At 43.5% G+C, this 18,568-nt stretch overlaps 1 protein-coding gene across 2 annotated transcripts; it reads left to right on the top strand.

Moving 5' to 3' along the window:
* Positions 1–768: 768 nt before the first annotated feature.
* On the top strand, positions 769–18,568 carry NARF (nuclear prelamin A recognition factor). 2 transcript variants are annotated; one of them, XM_082294142.1, is made up of 12 exons: positions 769–783; positions 1,327–1,415; positions 1,893–1,973; positions 2,835–2,978; positions 4,607–4,739; positions 6,308–6,442; positions 10,753–10,871; positions 11,724–11,853; positions 12,521–12,593; positions 14,954–15,091; positions 15,653–15,810; positions 16,377–18,568. In XM_082294142.1, exons 2-12 carry the CDS (start codon positions 1,389–1,391, stop codon positions 16,616–16,618), a joined length of 1,380 nt encoding a protein of 459 aa, XP_082150268.1. In that variant the 5' UTR covers positions 769–783; positions 1,327–1,388; the 3' UTR covers positions 16,619–18,568. The 2 variants fall into 2 exon arrangements, with proteins under 2 accessions (XP_082150268.1, XP_082150267.1); XM_082294141.1 differs by lacking the exon at positions 769–783 and adding an exon at positions 789–855.

Here is an 18,568-nt window from a genome sequence, read left to right as displayed (position 1 = left end):
TGGCATGCTTTTTGGAAGTTCTGTGGTTTAATTTCTAAAATGTCATTTTGCACTTGAAAAACTTCTCTGTGTAGCTGTAGGCGTCTGCTTGTACGTGTGCGTTCATGTGGCCGGGGGTTGAAAAAGGAGCAAAATGCTGATTGAACCTTTCTGTCTAAGTCCTGCAACCTGAGGTTTAGAAAGACAAGAAATCATAAGCATTTTAATTAATACTTCGGGGCCTTTGAGACTGTGGAAGGCTGATGTCTGTTTAATAATCCTATTCCTGAGGATTTGTGATTCCTGCCTGGGAACAGCATCGCTGGTACTTGTTTTGTTACAGAAATGGGAAATCGCAGCATATTGGTTAAATAAAATTGTGATGGTGCTGTATTTAGTAACTCGCAGAGTGTCATTTCGTTTTAAAGCCATCGGGAGAAAGCAGAAATCGGGGGGGGGGGGGGGGGAGGGGGAAACCCTTTGTACGATATAACAGAGAGGAACGCGTTGTAAAAAATACGCAGGGACGCTCCGGAGAAGCAGCGAAGCCTCGGGCACAGCCACGCCGCAGAGCCGGGCGCGGAGGGCAGCTGCCTGGCGGATCGCTGCGGCCCGGGGGTCCCGGTCGGGATGGGGATCGGGATGGGGATGGGGATTGGGATGGGGGAGTCCCTCCGCGTACGTGCGGCGGCGCAGGTCCGCAATGAGCCCGGCGGGCGCGGCCGGGGACGTGCCGGGGGAGGCGGCGGAGGAGGCGGTGCCGCCCCGCCCGCTCTGCGGCCACAGGCACAGCCCCGGCGGCAGGTACGGGACCCGGCCCTGCGCCCCGCTACCCCCTTGATGAGCTGCTTTGGGGATTTCGGGGGAATTTCGCTGGTTGGTTTTTGGTTGTTTTTTTTTTTTTTTCCCGTGGAGCTGATGAGCTGCGGCTCGTGCCCGCCCGCTCTCCCGTCACCTCGGTGCGGGGGGCTCTGAAGAGCCGGGGGTGCGGCGGCGGGGGCTCCGCTCCCCGTGCGGGGCCAGGGCCGTGCTGCGGGGGCACCTTCCCCTCGGGGCTCGGCCAGGACTGTCCGCCCCGCGTCTCCTCCGAGGCCGCTCGCTGCCATCCGCAGCGCCGGGGCAGCGGTGGGGGCCGGTGGCGTTTGCGGGGTAATTCTGGGCGAGGGAATTGCGGGACACGTGAGCGCGGCGGGGCCGCCCCCGCCCCGGGACCGCCCGGCGGGGCGGGCGCGGCAACAAAGGGCGGCGGGGACGGGTGGACGGGAGGGAGGGGAGCGGGGGCCGGGCTGGCGGCGGGCGCTGCTCGTGCGGGTCTCACCTCCCGCCCCGCTCTCTCCTGTCCCGCAGCCCCGGCGGCCAGGACCGCGCGGCAGCCGCTCCAGGGCCGGGCTGCACCGGCCGCGCCGCAAATGAAGTGCGAGAACTGCACCAAAAAGGTGAGTGCGGCGGCCGGGTCCGAGTCTCGGGGATGGGGGGATGCAGCCAGCGGAGACGGCCTCGTCCCGCGGCCCGGGAGCCCCGGCAGGGGGAGCGGCGCTGGCCGCCGGCCCCAAGGTCACCGAGCTCCGCGTCCTCACCCGCGGCCCGGCCGTGACACCTCCGGGGAGAGCCCCGAGCGCGTTATCGCCGGGATGCGGCCGTGCCTGTGCCCGGGAGACACGAAGCGCGCCGGGCTCCTCCTGTGCCTGCGCGGGGTAGCCCCTCAGGTTAACAAACCACCCAAAACTCTCAAGCCGATGAAGCAGGGGAATTCCTAGGAAGTGATTTCCATCGTAGCAATTGTACTTTGAATACAGAATCTCCCTGTAAATAACTCTTATCAGTGGTTAATGACACGAACAGTTCTGCAGAAGTGTTCTTACAGAACGGTAAACAGGCTTTGCATAATCCACGTATTTCATGTTTTGTTTCAGGAATGCAGTAAAAAACAGAAAAATGATGATACACAAAGTACATCTGTTGATGCATTGAGTTCAAATGATGGCTCTGAAGAGGTAATGTTCCTTCTAAAACCTGTATTAGACTCTATATTCTTTTGTTGTTGTGCACCCCAAAGAGGTTATAAGGAGACAACTTTAAAGTATTAAATATATTTAACAATAAACAACAGGCAGTTGAAAACAATTATGAGCTCTTGTAGACATCCCATAATATTTGAATCAAAAATCTCATTAAAAGGTGAGATAAAACCCCCTTACTATGCAAACACAAAACAGAAATTCTGAGTTCTAAAAATTTTGAGTACCAAAATTTTTATATGAAGTCTTCAGAACAGGGACAGCTTATAAGGAGAAAAGAGGAGTTTTGTGGACAAAATATCTACTTACTCTTTATATTCAAGTATTCCTTCTCCTCAAGTGGGCTGCAAATAGTGTCATAGCCAGGAGTATGAAACTCTTGATCTCACAGTGTATGTTCAGTGCAATTGTAGGCCTGTGTTTGTTTGTTTTATCTCGTGGTACAAAGCCCAAGCCATCTTGCTGTTAGAGGGGCATCTGGTTAAAGAGCTTTAATAGTTCAAGGGAAAGTTTTCTCAGTTGCTTGGTGAGTTGATGGGGACTGTCAGTTCTGAAGCACAGTGCAAATTAAGTTACTAGCATATGGACTAGGGGCTAAATTTAGATCTTTGTTTACACTTAAACATTTTGCAGTTTCACAGTAAGAGCTATGGAGGGCATGGAACAAATTATTTTGATTACCTGTAAATAATCTTAGATGTTATGCAAGTGTTATGGATTGTCCTGTTTTAAACCAAATAGTGGTACTGTGTTTGCTCTTCAGCTGGCTCATTGCAGAGATCTTGAAAATCGTTTGATCATTGTTAAATACTTGTTTACTTCTTTTTTTGCCACCAGAAAAATGAGCTTGATACGTTGGCTAATGCTAAAATACTCCTTAGCGACTGCCTAGCTTGTGACAGTTGCATGACATTGGAAGAAGGAGCCAGAGTTTTCCAACAGAATCAGAAGGAGTTCTTTCGCATTCTCAACCTTAATAAGGTAAAGTGACCCAAACAATAACACACTGTTTTCTGTGAGGAGGAGGCAGTTACAGAATGACTAAGCAGCTTGATTTCCCAAGGCAGATAATGTGAAGATTTGTCAGGATATGCTTTTTCTAAAGAGGAAGTGAAAACTTTAGGCAACACAAATGTTAAAGGACTTCAAGTAATTTTGTACTAGAGTTGCAAGGTCACAGCACTTAATGTAAACACCAGAGGAAAGTTACTGCACCTGCAGAAGGAAAATGTATTGGCATTGTAATGATTTCATTACTGTACTAACAAATTATTCTGTAGTTCAGTGTTTATAGATATTCATACCTTCCTTACTAGGACTGTTCTGGGTGGTTTTGGTGCTGATGTATTTACATATAAACCGACGAAAACATGTTTTTGAAAGTAGAATTCTTTTTAATATGTATACATTTTGTCCATAATCTTAGCAAACCGTGTAAGTGTTCTATTGCTGTCTTATTTTCTGCTTAGTTCTGTTTTTTCTGGAATTTGCTCTGTGTAGTGCTCAAATCCTTAGAACCTGGTATTAAATTAATTATTGTAGCTCTACTCCAGACTTCTGTGCAAAAGCTACTGGAATTGAAACTTTTCCTTGATCTGTACATAGGTGTCATAAATACGGATTCGTTACATGTTACTTAAATTTCCTTAGAAGGAGTTTAACTCTCCATACAGAACGATGTTGTCATATAGGAGAAAATTAGAAAAGAAAGGGGGAAAATAATCTTTTGGGCCACATGGGTCCTGTTAAAGGTCTTAAGCCTCCAACAGCAAGGCAGTTGTCACAACTCCAGGGGTCCAAATGAGGACAGTGAGCAAGGGGCAGTCATGAGCTCTGAGTCAAGAGCTCTCCTTGAAGGGTCATTGCCCAGCACATAGATCAGTACAGACCGTGGCTCTGACCTTTGCAGGGTGAGACTTGTCTGTAGCATAGTCCTGGTTTGTTTTCCAAGGGTTCCACTGGTGTGGAAAATGTCCCAGCTAAAACACAAGCTTAATCTTCAAATAAATGCCACAGTCATTAGAGCTGCACAGTGCCACACCACACACTGTGTATTTTCATAGGATTCCTCAGTTCCCACAAATGCTGATTTGTGGAGAGTCCCATCTTGCTGCTTTCCCTCAACAACTGCACTGATAACGACACAGGAGCCTTAACAAAAAATCAGATGTGTAATTTGCTGGGTTGTATTTATAGCTTCATATGCCCCTGCTTCTGTAAACATAATTTATTAATGTTTAAACATCCAGCTCTTTTCATATTTGCTAGAATATTTCATCCTACTAGAACATCAGAGGTGCTGAATGGCCCTTAACTTTCCTTATGCCCTGTGGAAACCACCCACAGGATTGTCCTAGGAGGGATGGATTTCCCTGAGTTGTATAAAGGAAACATCTACAGATGATTGGAGATGAACACTGTCAGGACCAGGGGAACATCCTGTCCTGCTGCAACCTGAGGGTTGTTTCACAGGGTTTTTAATGATCTGGCCCATTGAAGCATAAGAGTCTTAAGGAACAACTCCAGGAATGGGAAAGGAAGGGAAAGCAAGGAGCCTTACCCTGTTGTCATGACATATCTTTTTTTTTTTCCTTTGTTTCATTTACCAGAAATGTGATACCTCAAAACACAAAGTGTTGGCAGTGTCTATATGCCCTCAGTCATTGCCTTATTTTGCTGCTAAATTCAATCTCTCTGTGAATGAAGCAGCCAAGAGACTCTGTGGTTTCCTCAAAAGTCTTGGTAAGTTTGGGTTTATTAAAGTGGTGAAGCGGAAAGGGAGGGATTGTTTTGGTTGGTTTTGCTTTCTCAGCAGCCTTCCAGTACCTGAAGGGGCTGCAAGAGAGCTGGAGAGGGCTTTTGACAAGGGCATGGAGTGAAAAAGGGCAGGGTTAGATTAGATATTAGGAAGAGATGAGGGTGGTGAGGACCTGGCACAGGCTGGCCAGAGAAGTTATGAATGCCCCATCCCTGGAAGTGTCCAAGGCCAGGTTGGATGGGGTTTGGAGCACCCTGGGACAGTGGAAGGTGTCCCTGCCCATGGCAGGGTATGGAACTGGATGAGCTTTGAGGCTCCTCCCAACCAAAACCATGCTGGGATTCCATTCTGTGATACTTTGTTATGCAGTCCTAAGGTGCCAGTGCACAACCCTGTTCAGAATTTGAGCTCCATGCTCTGTGAAATTACAACTGACCACCAGTGCCACATACACCAGTGTGAGAAACAGACTGGAGACGTTCCCTGCTCACAGTAAAGGTCACAGAACAGAAGGGCATTGTAGAGCTGGCTCCAAAACCTTCGCTACCAAGAAATCAGGGGGAGCTTAGTTACAAGCTTTTTATAATTTGAGGGAGAAGGTAATTCTTATTCTAAGTTCCTTTCAGTCCTTTTGACACATTGTATCTCTAGAAAATTCTCAGTTCTGTTTTTTTTCTGTCATTTGAACTTACATGCGAGAGCTGTTGTATCTACCTGTTTTATGTTAAAGTTGTATTTTCTTTGCTCATTATATGCAAAGTTTTAAATAAAAAGCAAAAGCCACTTTGCTTACAAGCTTTTCAAGGGATTTTTAATCTTGGAGGAAGACAAAGGACAGTAATAAACCTATAAACTATTTCCTCCCATATGTATCTATATATATTCATTTTTCATGTATTTTATGATGCATCTCTGTACCCAGTGTTTATTCTTCATCTCAAGGCATTCCTAAGTTCTGGTGGGCCCCAGTTTTCCTAGAATGCATTCATTATCTACACTCACTTCTGTGGGGATGTGCTCAGTGTTACGTAGGCATATAGGGAGTGTGTTGCTGAATGAGCAGCCAGAAGGTCTCTGCTGTGTTGGTGATATGCTCCTATACCTCTGCAGACAGCTTGAGCAGTGGAAGATATGCCTCTCAGCTGGATGTATTTTTTTGTGACTTCAGCATGTCTTGAAGAGAACACTGCTTTACAAGAGTCACTGCTTTACAAGAATCACTGCACGTCACCCAGGAGACGTGACATCCTGCTTAATTAAACTAAAAGTGGTAGATGCTGAGTGGCAAAGTGCTCAGAAGGAAGCAGAGAAGTGTTTGCAGTGCTGCTTGCAGCATTAACCACTTGGTGGTCCTTTTAAATTCAGGATATAGAAGATGTTTTTCCGGTGTATGGCTTTTATTTATGACTCTACTATTTGTGAAAATTTGCAGAGAGGAAGGAATATACCTGTTGATCCTTCAAGGGTTTTCATAGGCCTGGAACTTTGAAAGGGGTTTGTGAGGTGGAAAACATTCTAGTAATTCTCTGTTCCTTTCTGCTTGCTTCCCTAGGGGTGCATTATGTATTTGACACCACTATAGCTGCAGATTTCAGTATCCTGGAGAGCCAGAGGGAATTTGTGCAGCGGTACCAACGGAGGAACCAGGAGGAACATGCCTTACCAATGTTTGCCTCTGCTTGCCCTGGTGAGAACTGATTTATCCATCCTTCCTGCCTTTCAAACTGGTCTCGTTGTCATTGGAACTACCAAGGAGCTGAGGAAAGGGTGGCTTCCTTTGGGAGCCTTACATAACTTAGAGCATTTCTGTTTTGGTTTTGAGGGACACCAAACACACAGTATTTGTTCCCAGTATCACTGGTCATCCTGAGTCCATTGCAGTGCTTGGAACTGAGAATCAGAACTGGAATGGAGGAGTTAGTGGGTGCTGCTTGTGTGTTCAGACCATAAAGTTTAACAGGGCATTTCCTCATTGAAAAGAATCTTAAAGGAACTTTGATGGAATTAAACCACAACCTCCATTATCTTAAGCAAAATCTAGAACTTGCCACTTAAGCCTAGGGGAAAGTAGCAAGTGACATTGCTTGTGATGACTGTGAGATGGTTAAGTCTGACACTTGGAAAGTAATTGTCACATGAAATGCCACAGACTTGACTCGCTAAATGTCTCACTTCTGAGAATCTTGCACCTGAGAATGTGTTCTGTTATGAGCAGAACCTGCACTTGTAACAGCTGAAAAGATGCAGAACATGCAGTCACTGTTTACTTTTTCCATTTTTTAGCACAGCACCATTTGAATTCAAGTAAAAAGTTGTATTCCTAAAAAAGAAGTATCAAAAAGGAGGTAGAAATAACTCCTTTGCCTAACATCCCCCCTCAAATTCACCCTGAAGTTTATAGTGTTTTTCAAAAGGCTGATAAAAATACCAAAATATTTCTTGCTAGCTTTGAAATAACTCATGGGTTGCATTCATTAAAGAAATGGTAGAGCAATGATGAGTTGCAGTTGGTGATCCCCAAAACCTGCTGTTGTCATTTATTTAAAGTTTAAATACTGCTATTTGAATTATACTTGTATTTTTGTTCTTTCTGTGTATTTTGTAGTGGGTTATGCTTTAAGTACTACATATATGTATTAAAAAGATAAGTCTCTTTTTTTCTGTTACTGTTATCTTAGTGTAACCTCTTATCTTCAGGAGCAGACATCCTATATATTGCCCTTTTTCATGTAAAACCTGTGCAGTTGAAACACCCCAGTTACTCAGTTTTGTTGTCTCTTATGTGCTTTAGGTAAAATTCAAAGCCTGAGGATTTCTTTTAGAATTTCTGAGATAATTTTAATTTTCTTCATCTAGAAACAGCTCAGGTTATCTGCTGCTCTCAGTGGAAATACTTTAAAATAGTTAATGGAGCACTCTTCTTGTCCTTGTCTGGTCTGCACAAGATAATTTCTGGTTTCATTGCTGGTTTTGGTGTCAGCTCTCTGTTGTGATAGAGATGGTAACAGAAGCATGGGTGCTTTCCATTTCTGGGAAACTAACCTAGAATATCACTGTAAACCCATTTTAAAAACATGGTTTGTTTCTTTGTCAGCAATTAGAGAAAGCCAAAATCCCGATTAGTCATCTTTAAAGTGAGGTTGTTCACCGTGTTTCCTGACCTTATTTGTCTGAGTGCATTTTCTGTTCCTTCTTGTCCTTCCTCTTTCTATCCCCAGATTACATAAATTTGTCCCAGAGATGTTGTTTACTGGGTGGGTTAATCACCAAATGGTTTTTATATAGCTCTGTAGATGCAAGGTCAGTGTGAACTCAGGTATAAATGCTTTACTCTTTTTTTTATCTTGATGTGTGACTTTGCACAGACCTATCACCCTCTGCAGCACCCTGGGGTGTAACGTCTACCATGGGCAAAGAGCAGAGCCTGCATAGTCCAGAACCTGAGAAAAGGTGTTCTATTGTCCCTGTCTTAATTGTTCACCTCCTGCTGCTCTCTGGGGAGAAAGGGAGCTCATGTTTGGTTTGTTTCCTGTTGAAAGAACAGTGGTGTGACTACTGATAGTGTATGTAATATCTCAAAGTAATCAGTTCCCTTCTGTAATGTACCAAGGTGGTGAGCAACATGAAACCCTTGCTCTGGAAAATCCAGTGTTTTTAAGGCACTGCCAGCCTCTGTGTACTCCCAGAAAAGCCAATGGGGCAGACTTGCAGCAGCAGGAAGAACATAAGTATTGAGGATTCTAATGCTTTTGTCCCAGTCAATCAATTTCCTTTTCCAGGAATGGGGTTTTACAGTAGCAAAAGTTTTCTTAGGTTTTTTGCACTTCCTGCAGATATATAGTTGCATCTCTGTGATCTTACAATAAACCACCAAAAATAACATGTTCTGAGCTACATCTGCAAGAATTTATAGGGTGATTTGTAGTGCTTTCTTGCTCTTTGATGCCAACATAAGCCAGCAAATGGCCAAGAATCCAAATGAATTTATGAAGGGTGTAGGTCTGGATGAGTGCAGGCGTACCCTGATATAAGAATGGGGTATCTGAGGTTTTCCCTAACTGGCTCTGGAATTCAGCCCTGTGATGAGTGGGCAGAAACAACAGTGTGTGTGTGGAGTGGAGATAAGTGCTTGCTCACCAAGGCAGCCTATACAATTAACCAGTGACTAATGAGACTAGTGATCTTTGGGAGCTGCAGCTATGAGATGCTTGTTCCATCCACTGCAAGGACAGAAGCAATTTAAGGAATTGCTTCAGACAATACCTGTCAGAAGTCTCTTGGGATTTAATGAAATTTCCTTACAGTTCATGACTACAATATCCAAAACGTTGCAATTCCAGGAACCAGCCTCATAGCAGGAGTGCTGGTGTGATTAATGGTTTTTGCAATGGTAAGTACAAGGTTTTTAAAAACTGTCCCTGTTTTGTTTGAAGCAGTTTTTGTTGTTTAGACAGCACTTGAGACTAAAGCCATTTAAGCAGTAGGATGTACCTATCATGCCCAGTATGCTAATACAGCTTTTTACCAAGCACCAGTAAATTCAGTGCTTTTTGCAGGTAATGTCTTGGACTTAAAGTCCCAGTTGAAGGTGGACATTAGGCAAACTTCCAATTCAGAGTCTGGCAGTTCAGTACAGTCCTGATGGGTAAATCTGTGGTCCTCAGCTTTTCCTACAGCAGAAATGAATGCTTGTTGAAGATGGTGTATGCCTTGGAGATTTTTCATGGAAACCAGCTTGAAGTCTATACATTAACAAGATTTGGGACTATTTAAACAGGTGGAGGATCCTTGGGTTTTCCTAATACTTAGCACCTTCTCATTTTCATCAGTAAAATTTTATTACACTGGGAAAATCCTTTCTCTGCTATAGAGAGACAAACCATCTGAACACTGCTTGCATCCCAGTTTTGTGCTGCTGTTGGCATTTGTGCTGTTGTTCTGACTTAAACAGTACCAGGTGTTTTTACGTAAGTGGTAATTTCAAGCTTAAAAATTAAGCTACAGGTTTTCCCCTTCCTGGGCAGTGTGTACTGCACAGCAGTTTCTCTCTTTTATGTAATCACTAATCTGCCTGAAGATAAAAGCATGATTTTTTTTCCACAATTTCTTAGCACCAAAAGCAACACACCTGCCTCAAAGGCTGGGCCTGACTCTCCTGCACGATGTAGGTGTCATGTAGATGAAAAAAGCTCCAAACCCTTGCTGTGGAATATTCTGGGCTTTTCAGTAAGAGCTGCAGAGCCTAAGAAAGAATTGCACACCCTAAATACCTTGATTTGCTCATTTTCCAGTGGGGAATAATACAACAGCTCTGGATGTTGGGGGTGCTGTGGGTATCTATAGCTTATCTCAGCTGGAATGCTGAAGGGATCTGGTGAAAGGGAGGGGGATTCTTGAGTAACTAAAGAGAGAGTGTTGCATACAGAGAGATTTCAGGTGGTTCCTGTGAGTGTGGGGGTGTTTCTGAAGGTGTGGCTACTCTAACAATAGTAAAAGAAGCCATTTTTTCCTAGGCTTAATCCATATGCATCTTGTGATAGTGCTTTCATGTGACTCTTTGTTCTAGGAGGAGGCAAGCTGGGTGTGTGGATATTAAATCTCAGGAAACAGCAGGTTACAGCTAAGCAGCCAAACAGTGCATTTGTTGTAGTATCTGCTGATCCAAGGGCTGAGGTCTAGAAGGTCAAAATATCCCTGTTAGCTGGGGTCTTGTTCTTTCTGCTTTGTTAAATCTGTGCATGAGGAAGGGGGGTAAACAGGTCATGAAGTCCACAGTGGCCCTTGGTCTAGAATTAATGACACAGTGAATTATTGATTAGAGCATTATTAACAGAACCATAAAGTTTCCTGCAGTTCTCAAGGTGGGGCTTCCAGCCTGTACAGAAATGTCCTGCCTGTTGTGAAGGTGCCATCGTTTTTAGGAGCTGTTGTGTGGCTGCTGCCCCTTGCTGTGCTCATGGGCCACTTCTCTCTACCTGTAATTTTTTGTTGTTCCAGGTTGGATCCGATATGCTGAAAGGGTACTCACCAACCTGGTGACCTCTCACATTTGCACTGCAAAGTCTCCACAGCAGATCATGGGCTCCCTAGTGAAGGGCTACTTTGCCAGGCAGCAGGTAAGTAATTCTGATTTATTTTTACTGTTATATTCTTCTAAATAGAAAAGATGGGCTTTAATACTGAAATACAGATCTTAGTGTATTACATTTGTCCTTTACTTGAAGAAGAAATGGTGCTCTGCTGCTGTACAAGTGCCCATGATGAGAAGAGTGTGCAAAGAACATCATTTCATACAGTGCAGTATGAGCTGGCAGCAATCCTTGCACCCCCAGTGCAACATGGATTTAGATATTTATGGGTAAAGTTAAATCCATAGTTGTTGAAGGTTTTTTTGTGAAATGCTGCCTGTGTAGTTCTATAGCACAGCCAAAACAGGAGTAGAGGAGAATAATGTGAAAATTGCCCTGTTATCTGGGATCAATAAAAGCATTGTATGCTAGGAACTAACCTTTTTATCTTCTCAATTTTGCATGTTGAAAGAATTGCTGTCCTTTATGTATCATACTTAAATGGAACTGCAGCCACGTTCTGTAGGGAAGGGTTGCTGTCTGCACATGGACAGACAAATTCTGGAGGGCTTGCTGTGGGTGAAAGTGAGTGAGTGACAGCAACCAGGACTCTGAACTCCTAACTTACATTCACTTTCTAAGGTAATCAAAAAGCTGCAGAAAATGTGGTCTGAGGGAATAAGGTCCAGCCAGAAGACAGACTTCAGAAGTTTGTTGCTGATGCTTTGTGACTTCTGGCAAATCATTATCTGTGTGCAGCATTCTTTAAATTACTGGGTAGGGACTTGTTCCTGATATTGCCTGCATGAGGTTTACGTCACTGTTTTTTGTCCTTGTCATCCTTCAAGCTGTCTTTTGCTCTTTGCTGAATTTGCATGTTCTCCCTTCTGTGTTCCACAGAACTTGTCTCCTGATAAAATTTTCCATGTAGTTGTGGCACCTTGTTACGACAAAAAGCTGGAAGCCTTGAGGGAAGATTTCTACACTGCCTTGTATAATTCACCAGAAGTTGATTGTGTCCTGACATCAGGTTAACTTTTTTAAACTTAACCATCTATAAATATAGAAGCAAATCACCATTTTTAGAATAACCTTTATGCCAGAGTTTGCTTTTTTCAAGTCTGCTTTAGTCATAAGGTTGGCTTTTTTCTGCTTTAAAAATTAGTACATTTTTTTGTGCTCCTGGGAGTACAGATACTGCACAGGGAAGGCAGAGTGACACATACTTTCCTTCTAAGCTGCTGTTAATCTGAAAAATCAGGTATCTTGCCAGCCTCTTGAGGAAGGTAAAAGTTATGCAAATCCATACTTAAAATTATTGTCTGGCTTCTCTGTGGTCATTATTTTATCTCCACTGGAAATATTCCTAATTTGTGGCACCAGTTGCCTTTTGGTGAGGATCTTGTCTTCAGCCTTAGTGTCCAAACTACATGTCCTGCAGTGTAGTGTGGGTATTTCCAAACTTGGCCTAACAGGCTGAGGATTTAAGCAGAGCTTGGGCAAGCTGAAGGCCCCTTTTCTTTGGGGCTGGAGGTGTCAGACTTCTCAGTTACTGGAGGGAAGTGACTGTAGGAAGAGCTGGAGAATGTGACACGAAGCACATGCAGGTGTTGGGACGTTGGTCTGAAACAGAGGCACAGTGTGTGTTGTGCTTTGTGTTGAAAGTAGAAAGTAAAATGTCATGTATTTTCCTACAGGTGAAATTGTCCAAATAATGGAACAGAAAAATGTGTCTATGAAAGATGTGACTGAAGTAGCTGTAGATAGTTTGTAAGTAGTTTTGTTGTGGATTGCTTCCTTATTTTGATGACAAATGACAAGTTGGTGCATATTCAACATAAATGTAAAGCTGCTTAGAAGAATGTTTTTTCTTCTTAGAGAAAAAAACCTGCCTCAAAGCCTGAGTATACCACAGCTTCACCCTTTATATAGTGACAAAACCCACAAAAATAGTCTCTTAGATGTTCACTGCTATATATAAAAGTAATATGAAACAGATAATATAAACCTGCATGTACTGTTTAAGTACAAGGCAGATAATTTGAGGTAATGAAGTTATACGTTAACTCCTTTAAAATGTATGTCTTGAAGATTTGTGTAGCTCCTGATTTATATTTTAATGCAGTTATAATAGATTTGACTGTATCAAGCTCAAGCCTTGCTAGTAAGTGTGACTGACTGGGGGTGTTGACCCTGTTCAGAGCTCTCCTGTGTTCCTTGTGTAAAGCCCAACAGTCTGATCTGCCCCGTCCAGCTGCCTCCCACAAAGCTGCTGGGACACAGTCCTGGGGCTCACCATCTGCTCTGGGCTCCCCTCTCTTTCACAGCAGCATCCTGACAGGAAATTTCCCCTCCCCCAGTATGTTCATGTAGATTGCTGGAAGCAGCACCCTTTCAAGAAATGGTAATTAATTGGTTTTTATACTGAGGACAGCAGTCAGTTTTTCAAGATGCGATAAAACTGAACTGTGCTTTAGATGAGAAGCACACAAAGCATTGGAGAGGTTTTGTTTCCATCCCTTATGTCTGGCTCAGGGGGCAGCATGTGTGGTGTTTAATTCTCAGACTTAGTTACAGAGGCTGCTCCCCCTGATCTTTGTTCAACTGTGACAGATGTTCCTTGGTATCTTTCCAAAGGGGTGGTAATGAAGCAATAAATGTGCTGTCTTGCATAAAACAGAAAGCTCTGGAAGTTTTGAAAAATCCTTTTCAGTTCCAGCTAGTATTCTGCTTGGACCTAGAGTGGAGAAATTTGAGTGGGTCAGTTGGGAACATGTTCACAGCTGTGTTTGTAGTACAGCTCCTATGGTTGCTTCTAGAGATTGTCACACACAGTGAGAATGAATAGAGTTCTTGCAGGCATAATCACATAGAGACAGACATTTAATTCTGTATCAGAATCACCTAGAGAGAGTCTTTTAATTCTGTATCAGCCTGTCCAGTAAAAGGACAAGTTGTTATTCAGAATGTACCTGGTTTATTAGCTCAATTTATAGAATCATAGCATATCCTGAGCTGGGAGGGTCCCACAGGATCACCCAGTCCCACCCCTGGCCCTGCCCAGACACCCCAAATCCCACCCTGGGCATCCCTGGCAGCGCTGTCCAAGCGCTCCTGGAGCTCTGGCAGCCTCGGGGCCGTGCCCATTCCCTGGGGAGCCTGGGCAGTGCCCAGCACCCTCTGGGGGAAGAACCTTTGCCTAATATCCAACCTAAACCTCCCTGGCACAGCTCCAGCCATTCCTTGGGTTCTGTCACTGTTACAGAGAGCAGAGATTGGAGGTACCCCTCACAGGGAAGCTGCAGATCCTGGTGATGTCTGACCTCAGTCTCCTCCAGGCTGAACAAGCCAAGTGCCCTCAATTTATGTTGGAAAATAATGTTAATTTTTAAAAGGACTAATCTGATAATGCCGGTTCAACTGTGAGATGTAATGACATAAATTTTTACTCTTCTGGGGTCTTAAAAGTAGATCTTGCAGAGAAATTTAAATAACTTGAAGTCATCCTCTTAAAACAAGTCCCAGCACAGCAGCAATTTGTGATAAAGTGCTTGGTATTAAAAAAGTTGTATGAATAAAGTAACTTGTGGGGGAGAGGTGAACTTCCAGGAGATGCCCTTGGGATATGACCTCCCATTTTCTCTCCTGAACCACAATGTGGCACTTATTTTCAGGGTACACTGTTGTAACCTGGTTGCAGCTGTACTGATTTGGTGTTACTTTATTGGCACAGTGTTACAGACAAACAGTTTCTAAAGCAGGAGAATTGTCAGCAAAGACTTGTAACTTCTGAGGTACTTTTGTATTCTCACAGGCAAAAATGATCATTTATTTAAATAATTTTTCCCCACATGGCTCTTGAGCAGTAAATGGCTGTTAACAAAACCTTCAGGTTGTGATGAAGGTGCACTCTTATAAATGACTGTTGCTTGATATTTCTGAACATCTCACTGCTGTCCTGAATAATTTACATTTTTTAAGCTGTAATAAATAAAAATGTTAATATGTTCTCACTTAGTGCTACAAAACACTTTTTGGTGGGGGAGATAGAGAAGGGGAGAAACACACTACTTTATTGAAGTGAAAGAATGAAATTTTGGAGTTGATCTTCTTTTCTGTTGTTTCCTAAGGTTTGATGACCTAAAGGAGGGAGATGTAGTAAGGCACGATGGGAAGAGATCTGATGGTTACCTGGAGCACATTTTTAAACATGCTGCAAAGGAGCTTTTTGGCATGGATGTCAAGGAGATAACCTACAAAGCATTAAAGTAAGTTGGAGTTTTGAATCCTTGTTATGTAGAATGGGTGAGCTAGAACAGAGTAGGGTATTTTCAGTTGGAAGAGACACACAGCAATCACTTGGTCCAACTGCCTGAGCACTTTGGGCTACCAGAAGTTAAAGTGTGCTATTAAGGGCTTTGTCCAGATGTCCCTTAGGCACTGAGAGCCTTGGGGCATTGGCCACCTCTCTGGGAGGCCTGTTCCAGGGTTTGACCACCCTCTTGGCAAGGAACTGGTTCCTGAAGCCCAGGGACTTCCCCTGCTTTGATTGATGCTGCAGTGAAAGCAGCTGGTAGGCTATAAACCTGCTCTAAACCTGCAAGTCTCTCACTGTAAATCAGCTCCTGCTGGTACTCATTTTATTAAAAACTTACCTGCAGTTCCACCCCAACTTCTGCTTAACTCAGTGTAGAAAGTGGAAGAGTTCACCTTGTTCTCACTGTTACACTTGTTCTGTTCCCTTTGGAGCATCTGAATACAAACTGACACAGTTGGATTGTTCCTCTGGGAATGCAGGGGGTTAAAATGTTCTCTGTGTATCTTGACAGGAACAAGGACTTTCAAGAAGTTACCCTTGAAAAGGATGGGGAGACAGTGCTGCGTTTTGCAGCTGCTTATGGCTTTAGAAATATCCAAAACATGGTCCTGAAGTTGAAAAAAGGAAAGTTTTTATACCATTTTGTAGAAGTCCTTGCCTGCCCAGGAGGTAAGAATAATTGTGGATCCCCAGTTGTTCTGCACATAGATCTTGAATCTCAAAGGAAAGCTGCCTTACAGGCAGGCACTTCATTTCATTCCCTCTTAATTCTCTTCTTAATAATTTAAAATCTCACTATTTAATGAAGGGTCTAAAACACCAATTACAGGTGCAGGGTTGGCTCAAAAAATGATTGAGTTTTCTAAAATTAGCCACGATGTTATTTGTTCTCTTCTGACCTATAAATAAGTGCCAGCACTGTGCTGCCAAGCCTCAGAGGAAGTTCTCTGAAATGGTGGTTGTCAAGGGCAAGAAAAGACAAGGAACATAATTAGGGTCATTAAACCATGGAGAATACAGAGAAAGACTGTTGATATGGAAACCTCATTTCCATTAAGATGATGTTGATACAGGAGTCACTTTAGGTAAATACAAATTATAACAGCGTGGGGGGAAATTAAAAGAGAAAACTTCTTTAGAGAAGTGACAAAAAAGAATTCTGAGTTAACAAAGACTTTCTTTTCATATCCAATCCTCCATCACCTTCCATCTTTTTAATTGATTTTTTTCCTAAGGATGCCTAAATGGAAAGGGCCAGGCACAGACTGAGGATGGCAAACCAGACAGAGCCCTGCTTGCCCAGATGGAAGAGGTGTACACTGCGATTCCCGTCAGGCTGCCAGAAACCAACCTGCAGGTACAGAAGATGTACCAGGACTGGCTGGAGGGCATGGACTCCAAGAAGGTCCAGGACACTTTGCACACCACGTACAGTGCTGTAAATCAAAGCACGAGCAGTTTGGATATCAAATGGTAACGGCTGAAGGTGCAGAGCCGTGCTGAGGTCACGCGGCAGCACCGGAACCCTCTGTGCAGTCACGGCCGCTGGGCACCGGTGAGGGGGTGAGTGAGGCTCTGCCCAGCTCGGGATTGTTCTTGGGAAGAACCACTGCTTTGCAAAACCACAGAAGTCTCCAAAAGCCCTGGTTCCTGCCGCTGTCATTTAACTTTCACTGTTTGTCATTTCCTGCCTGCAATGGATTTCTTCATTCAAAAATCTGATCTGGCAAGGTGCATAAGCCCTTTCTGCCAGGGGCAGGGAGTGCCATTCCTGATGAAGTTACTCCCTGAAGTGAAGGGTTCACTGCACAAAACGGGCTCCTCCAAGAGGGTGAGATGATTTTACTCCTAGGTCTGCAATCCCTGCCATCACAGGAAAACAGTCAACAGGAATTTCAGTATTGATGCAGTTGGTGTGAAGTAACTTGGGATTTACTTGCCTTGTTAAGGAAAAGGCCCTTTTAAAGGACAAGTGAGTATATGGAGAGATGTAATGAATTTCTGTAAGCCTTGTATCCATAATCCAGCAAAAAATACTCAGTTCCAAACTAGCCACCATTTCTTACTGATCTGATTGCACAGAATGCTTCACAGAAACTGAACCTGTGAAGCTAATGCTAAATGATTAATTTAAAATAGTTCCAAATAGGTTGGTTGGTACAAAAAGAGAATTTTCTTTCCTTGTAAGTTTTCTCCCAAGCTTGCAGCCAGGAGGAGTGGTGCTGCTGCTTGCTTTGGCTTCTCTCTGACAATGAAACATGCCCAGATTGTTCTTTCATTTGTCTCTGTGTTGAAAGACTTCTGCAAAAAATAACTTCTGGGGTGCCTCTGAGAAAAAATACTGAGCAATGCTTGTGAGCTCATCAGAGTTACGATACATCAGCATCATTAATTTTGATGCACTTATTTTTATAAATATGCTATAGAGGTTCATTTAACAGACATTGTGAAGTGGTACTGCCATGCAGCTTGTCTGCAACTTCCCCAGTTGTCAGAGAGTTATTCAAGAATGTGATGGACAAAAGAAATTAGACTCCTGCCAGACTTCTTCAGATTTTCCTGGTAGCATCAGATCTGTTCATGATTATTGGCTGTTGGAAGCTAGCAAAGTTCTAGCTTTCCTTATGCAGCCTGAAAGTGTGGATGGGCTTTTTTAACCATTTTATGCAGTTTGAATGAATCTTCTTGAAAATTTCTTTAATACTACAACTGCTTGTGTGAGTAAGAAATCCTGCAAAAACCTCTGTGTGTTTGAAATGCACATTTAACCTGGACACAGTGGAATGGGATACAGCATCAGGGAAGGTGGGGCAAGACCTGGCATTGGCTAGACCAGGGAGGCTGAAAAGGAGAGACACAATGAAGTGTCACCCTGCTGACAGGAAATAGCTCTCTTAATTGTGAAGCTGTTCATAATTGCAGCTTTCCATTGGACCTCCACCTAAATAACAAACCACTGTGCTTGGAGGGAGGTTTTCTTTCAAGTGCAAATGAATTAGATTACTGCACTACCTGAATGCCCACAACGAGATTATGCCCATGAATTAATAAATTAGCCTTTGCAAGTTGTTCTTTGTGATAAGAACATGATGCTTAACGTGGTGCAATATCAGAACATCGACAGAAATCTACCTCTGTACGGGAAGGGGGAGTCCAGGAGCCGTGGGAAGAGCTATGTGTAGCTGGAACTGTAATTGATGTCTGCTAGAGAAAGATGGGGGTGTTGTGTGACATTTCAGAACAGATTACTTTCAGAAGCAACATACACCACCTTCGGTCTGATTTTCTTTATCTGCCATCCTCCAAAAACTCCACCGGAATTCTAACGTAATAAAGTGGTCCTGTTCTGTTTGTATAGGCCTGTTTCTCTGTATACATGGTTTGTAGCTGGATGCATGTTTAAATTATATCACTGCTGCTCTTCGTA

The sequence above is a fragment of the Coloeus monedula genome (assembly GCF_965178545.1).
Source record: "Coloeus monedula genome assembly, chromosome: 19".
NCBI classification, from domain to species: domain Eukaryota; kingdom Metazoa; phylum Chordata; class Aves; order Passeriformes; family Corvidae; genus Coloeus; species Coloeus monedula.
This window is presented reverse-complemented; position numbering and strand designations above follow the sequence as displayed.

Bases quoted from the DNA above. Each gene is read 5' to 3' on its own strand.
- NARF (XM_082294142.1), top strand. From the start codon at position 1,389: ATGAAGTGCGAGAACTGCACCAAAAAG. The intron at 10,872-11,723 runs GTAAGTAATTCT...TGTGTTCCACAG, and splicing joins GCTACTTTGCCAGGCAGCAG to AACTTGTCTCCTGATAAAAT. The intron at 15,811-16,376 runs GTAAGAATAATT...TTTTTTCCTAAG, and splicing joins AGTCCTTGCCTGCCCAGGAG to GATGCCTAAATGGAAAGGGC.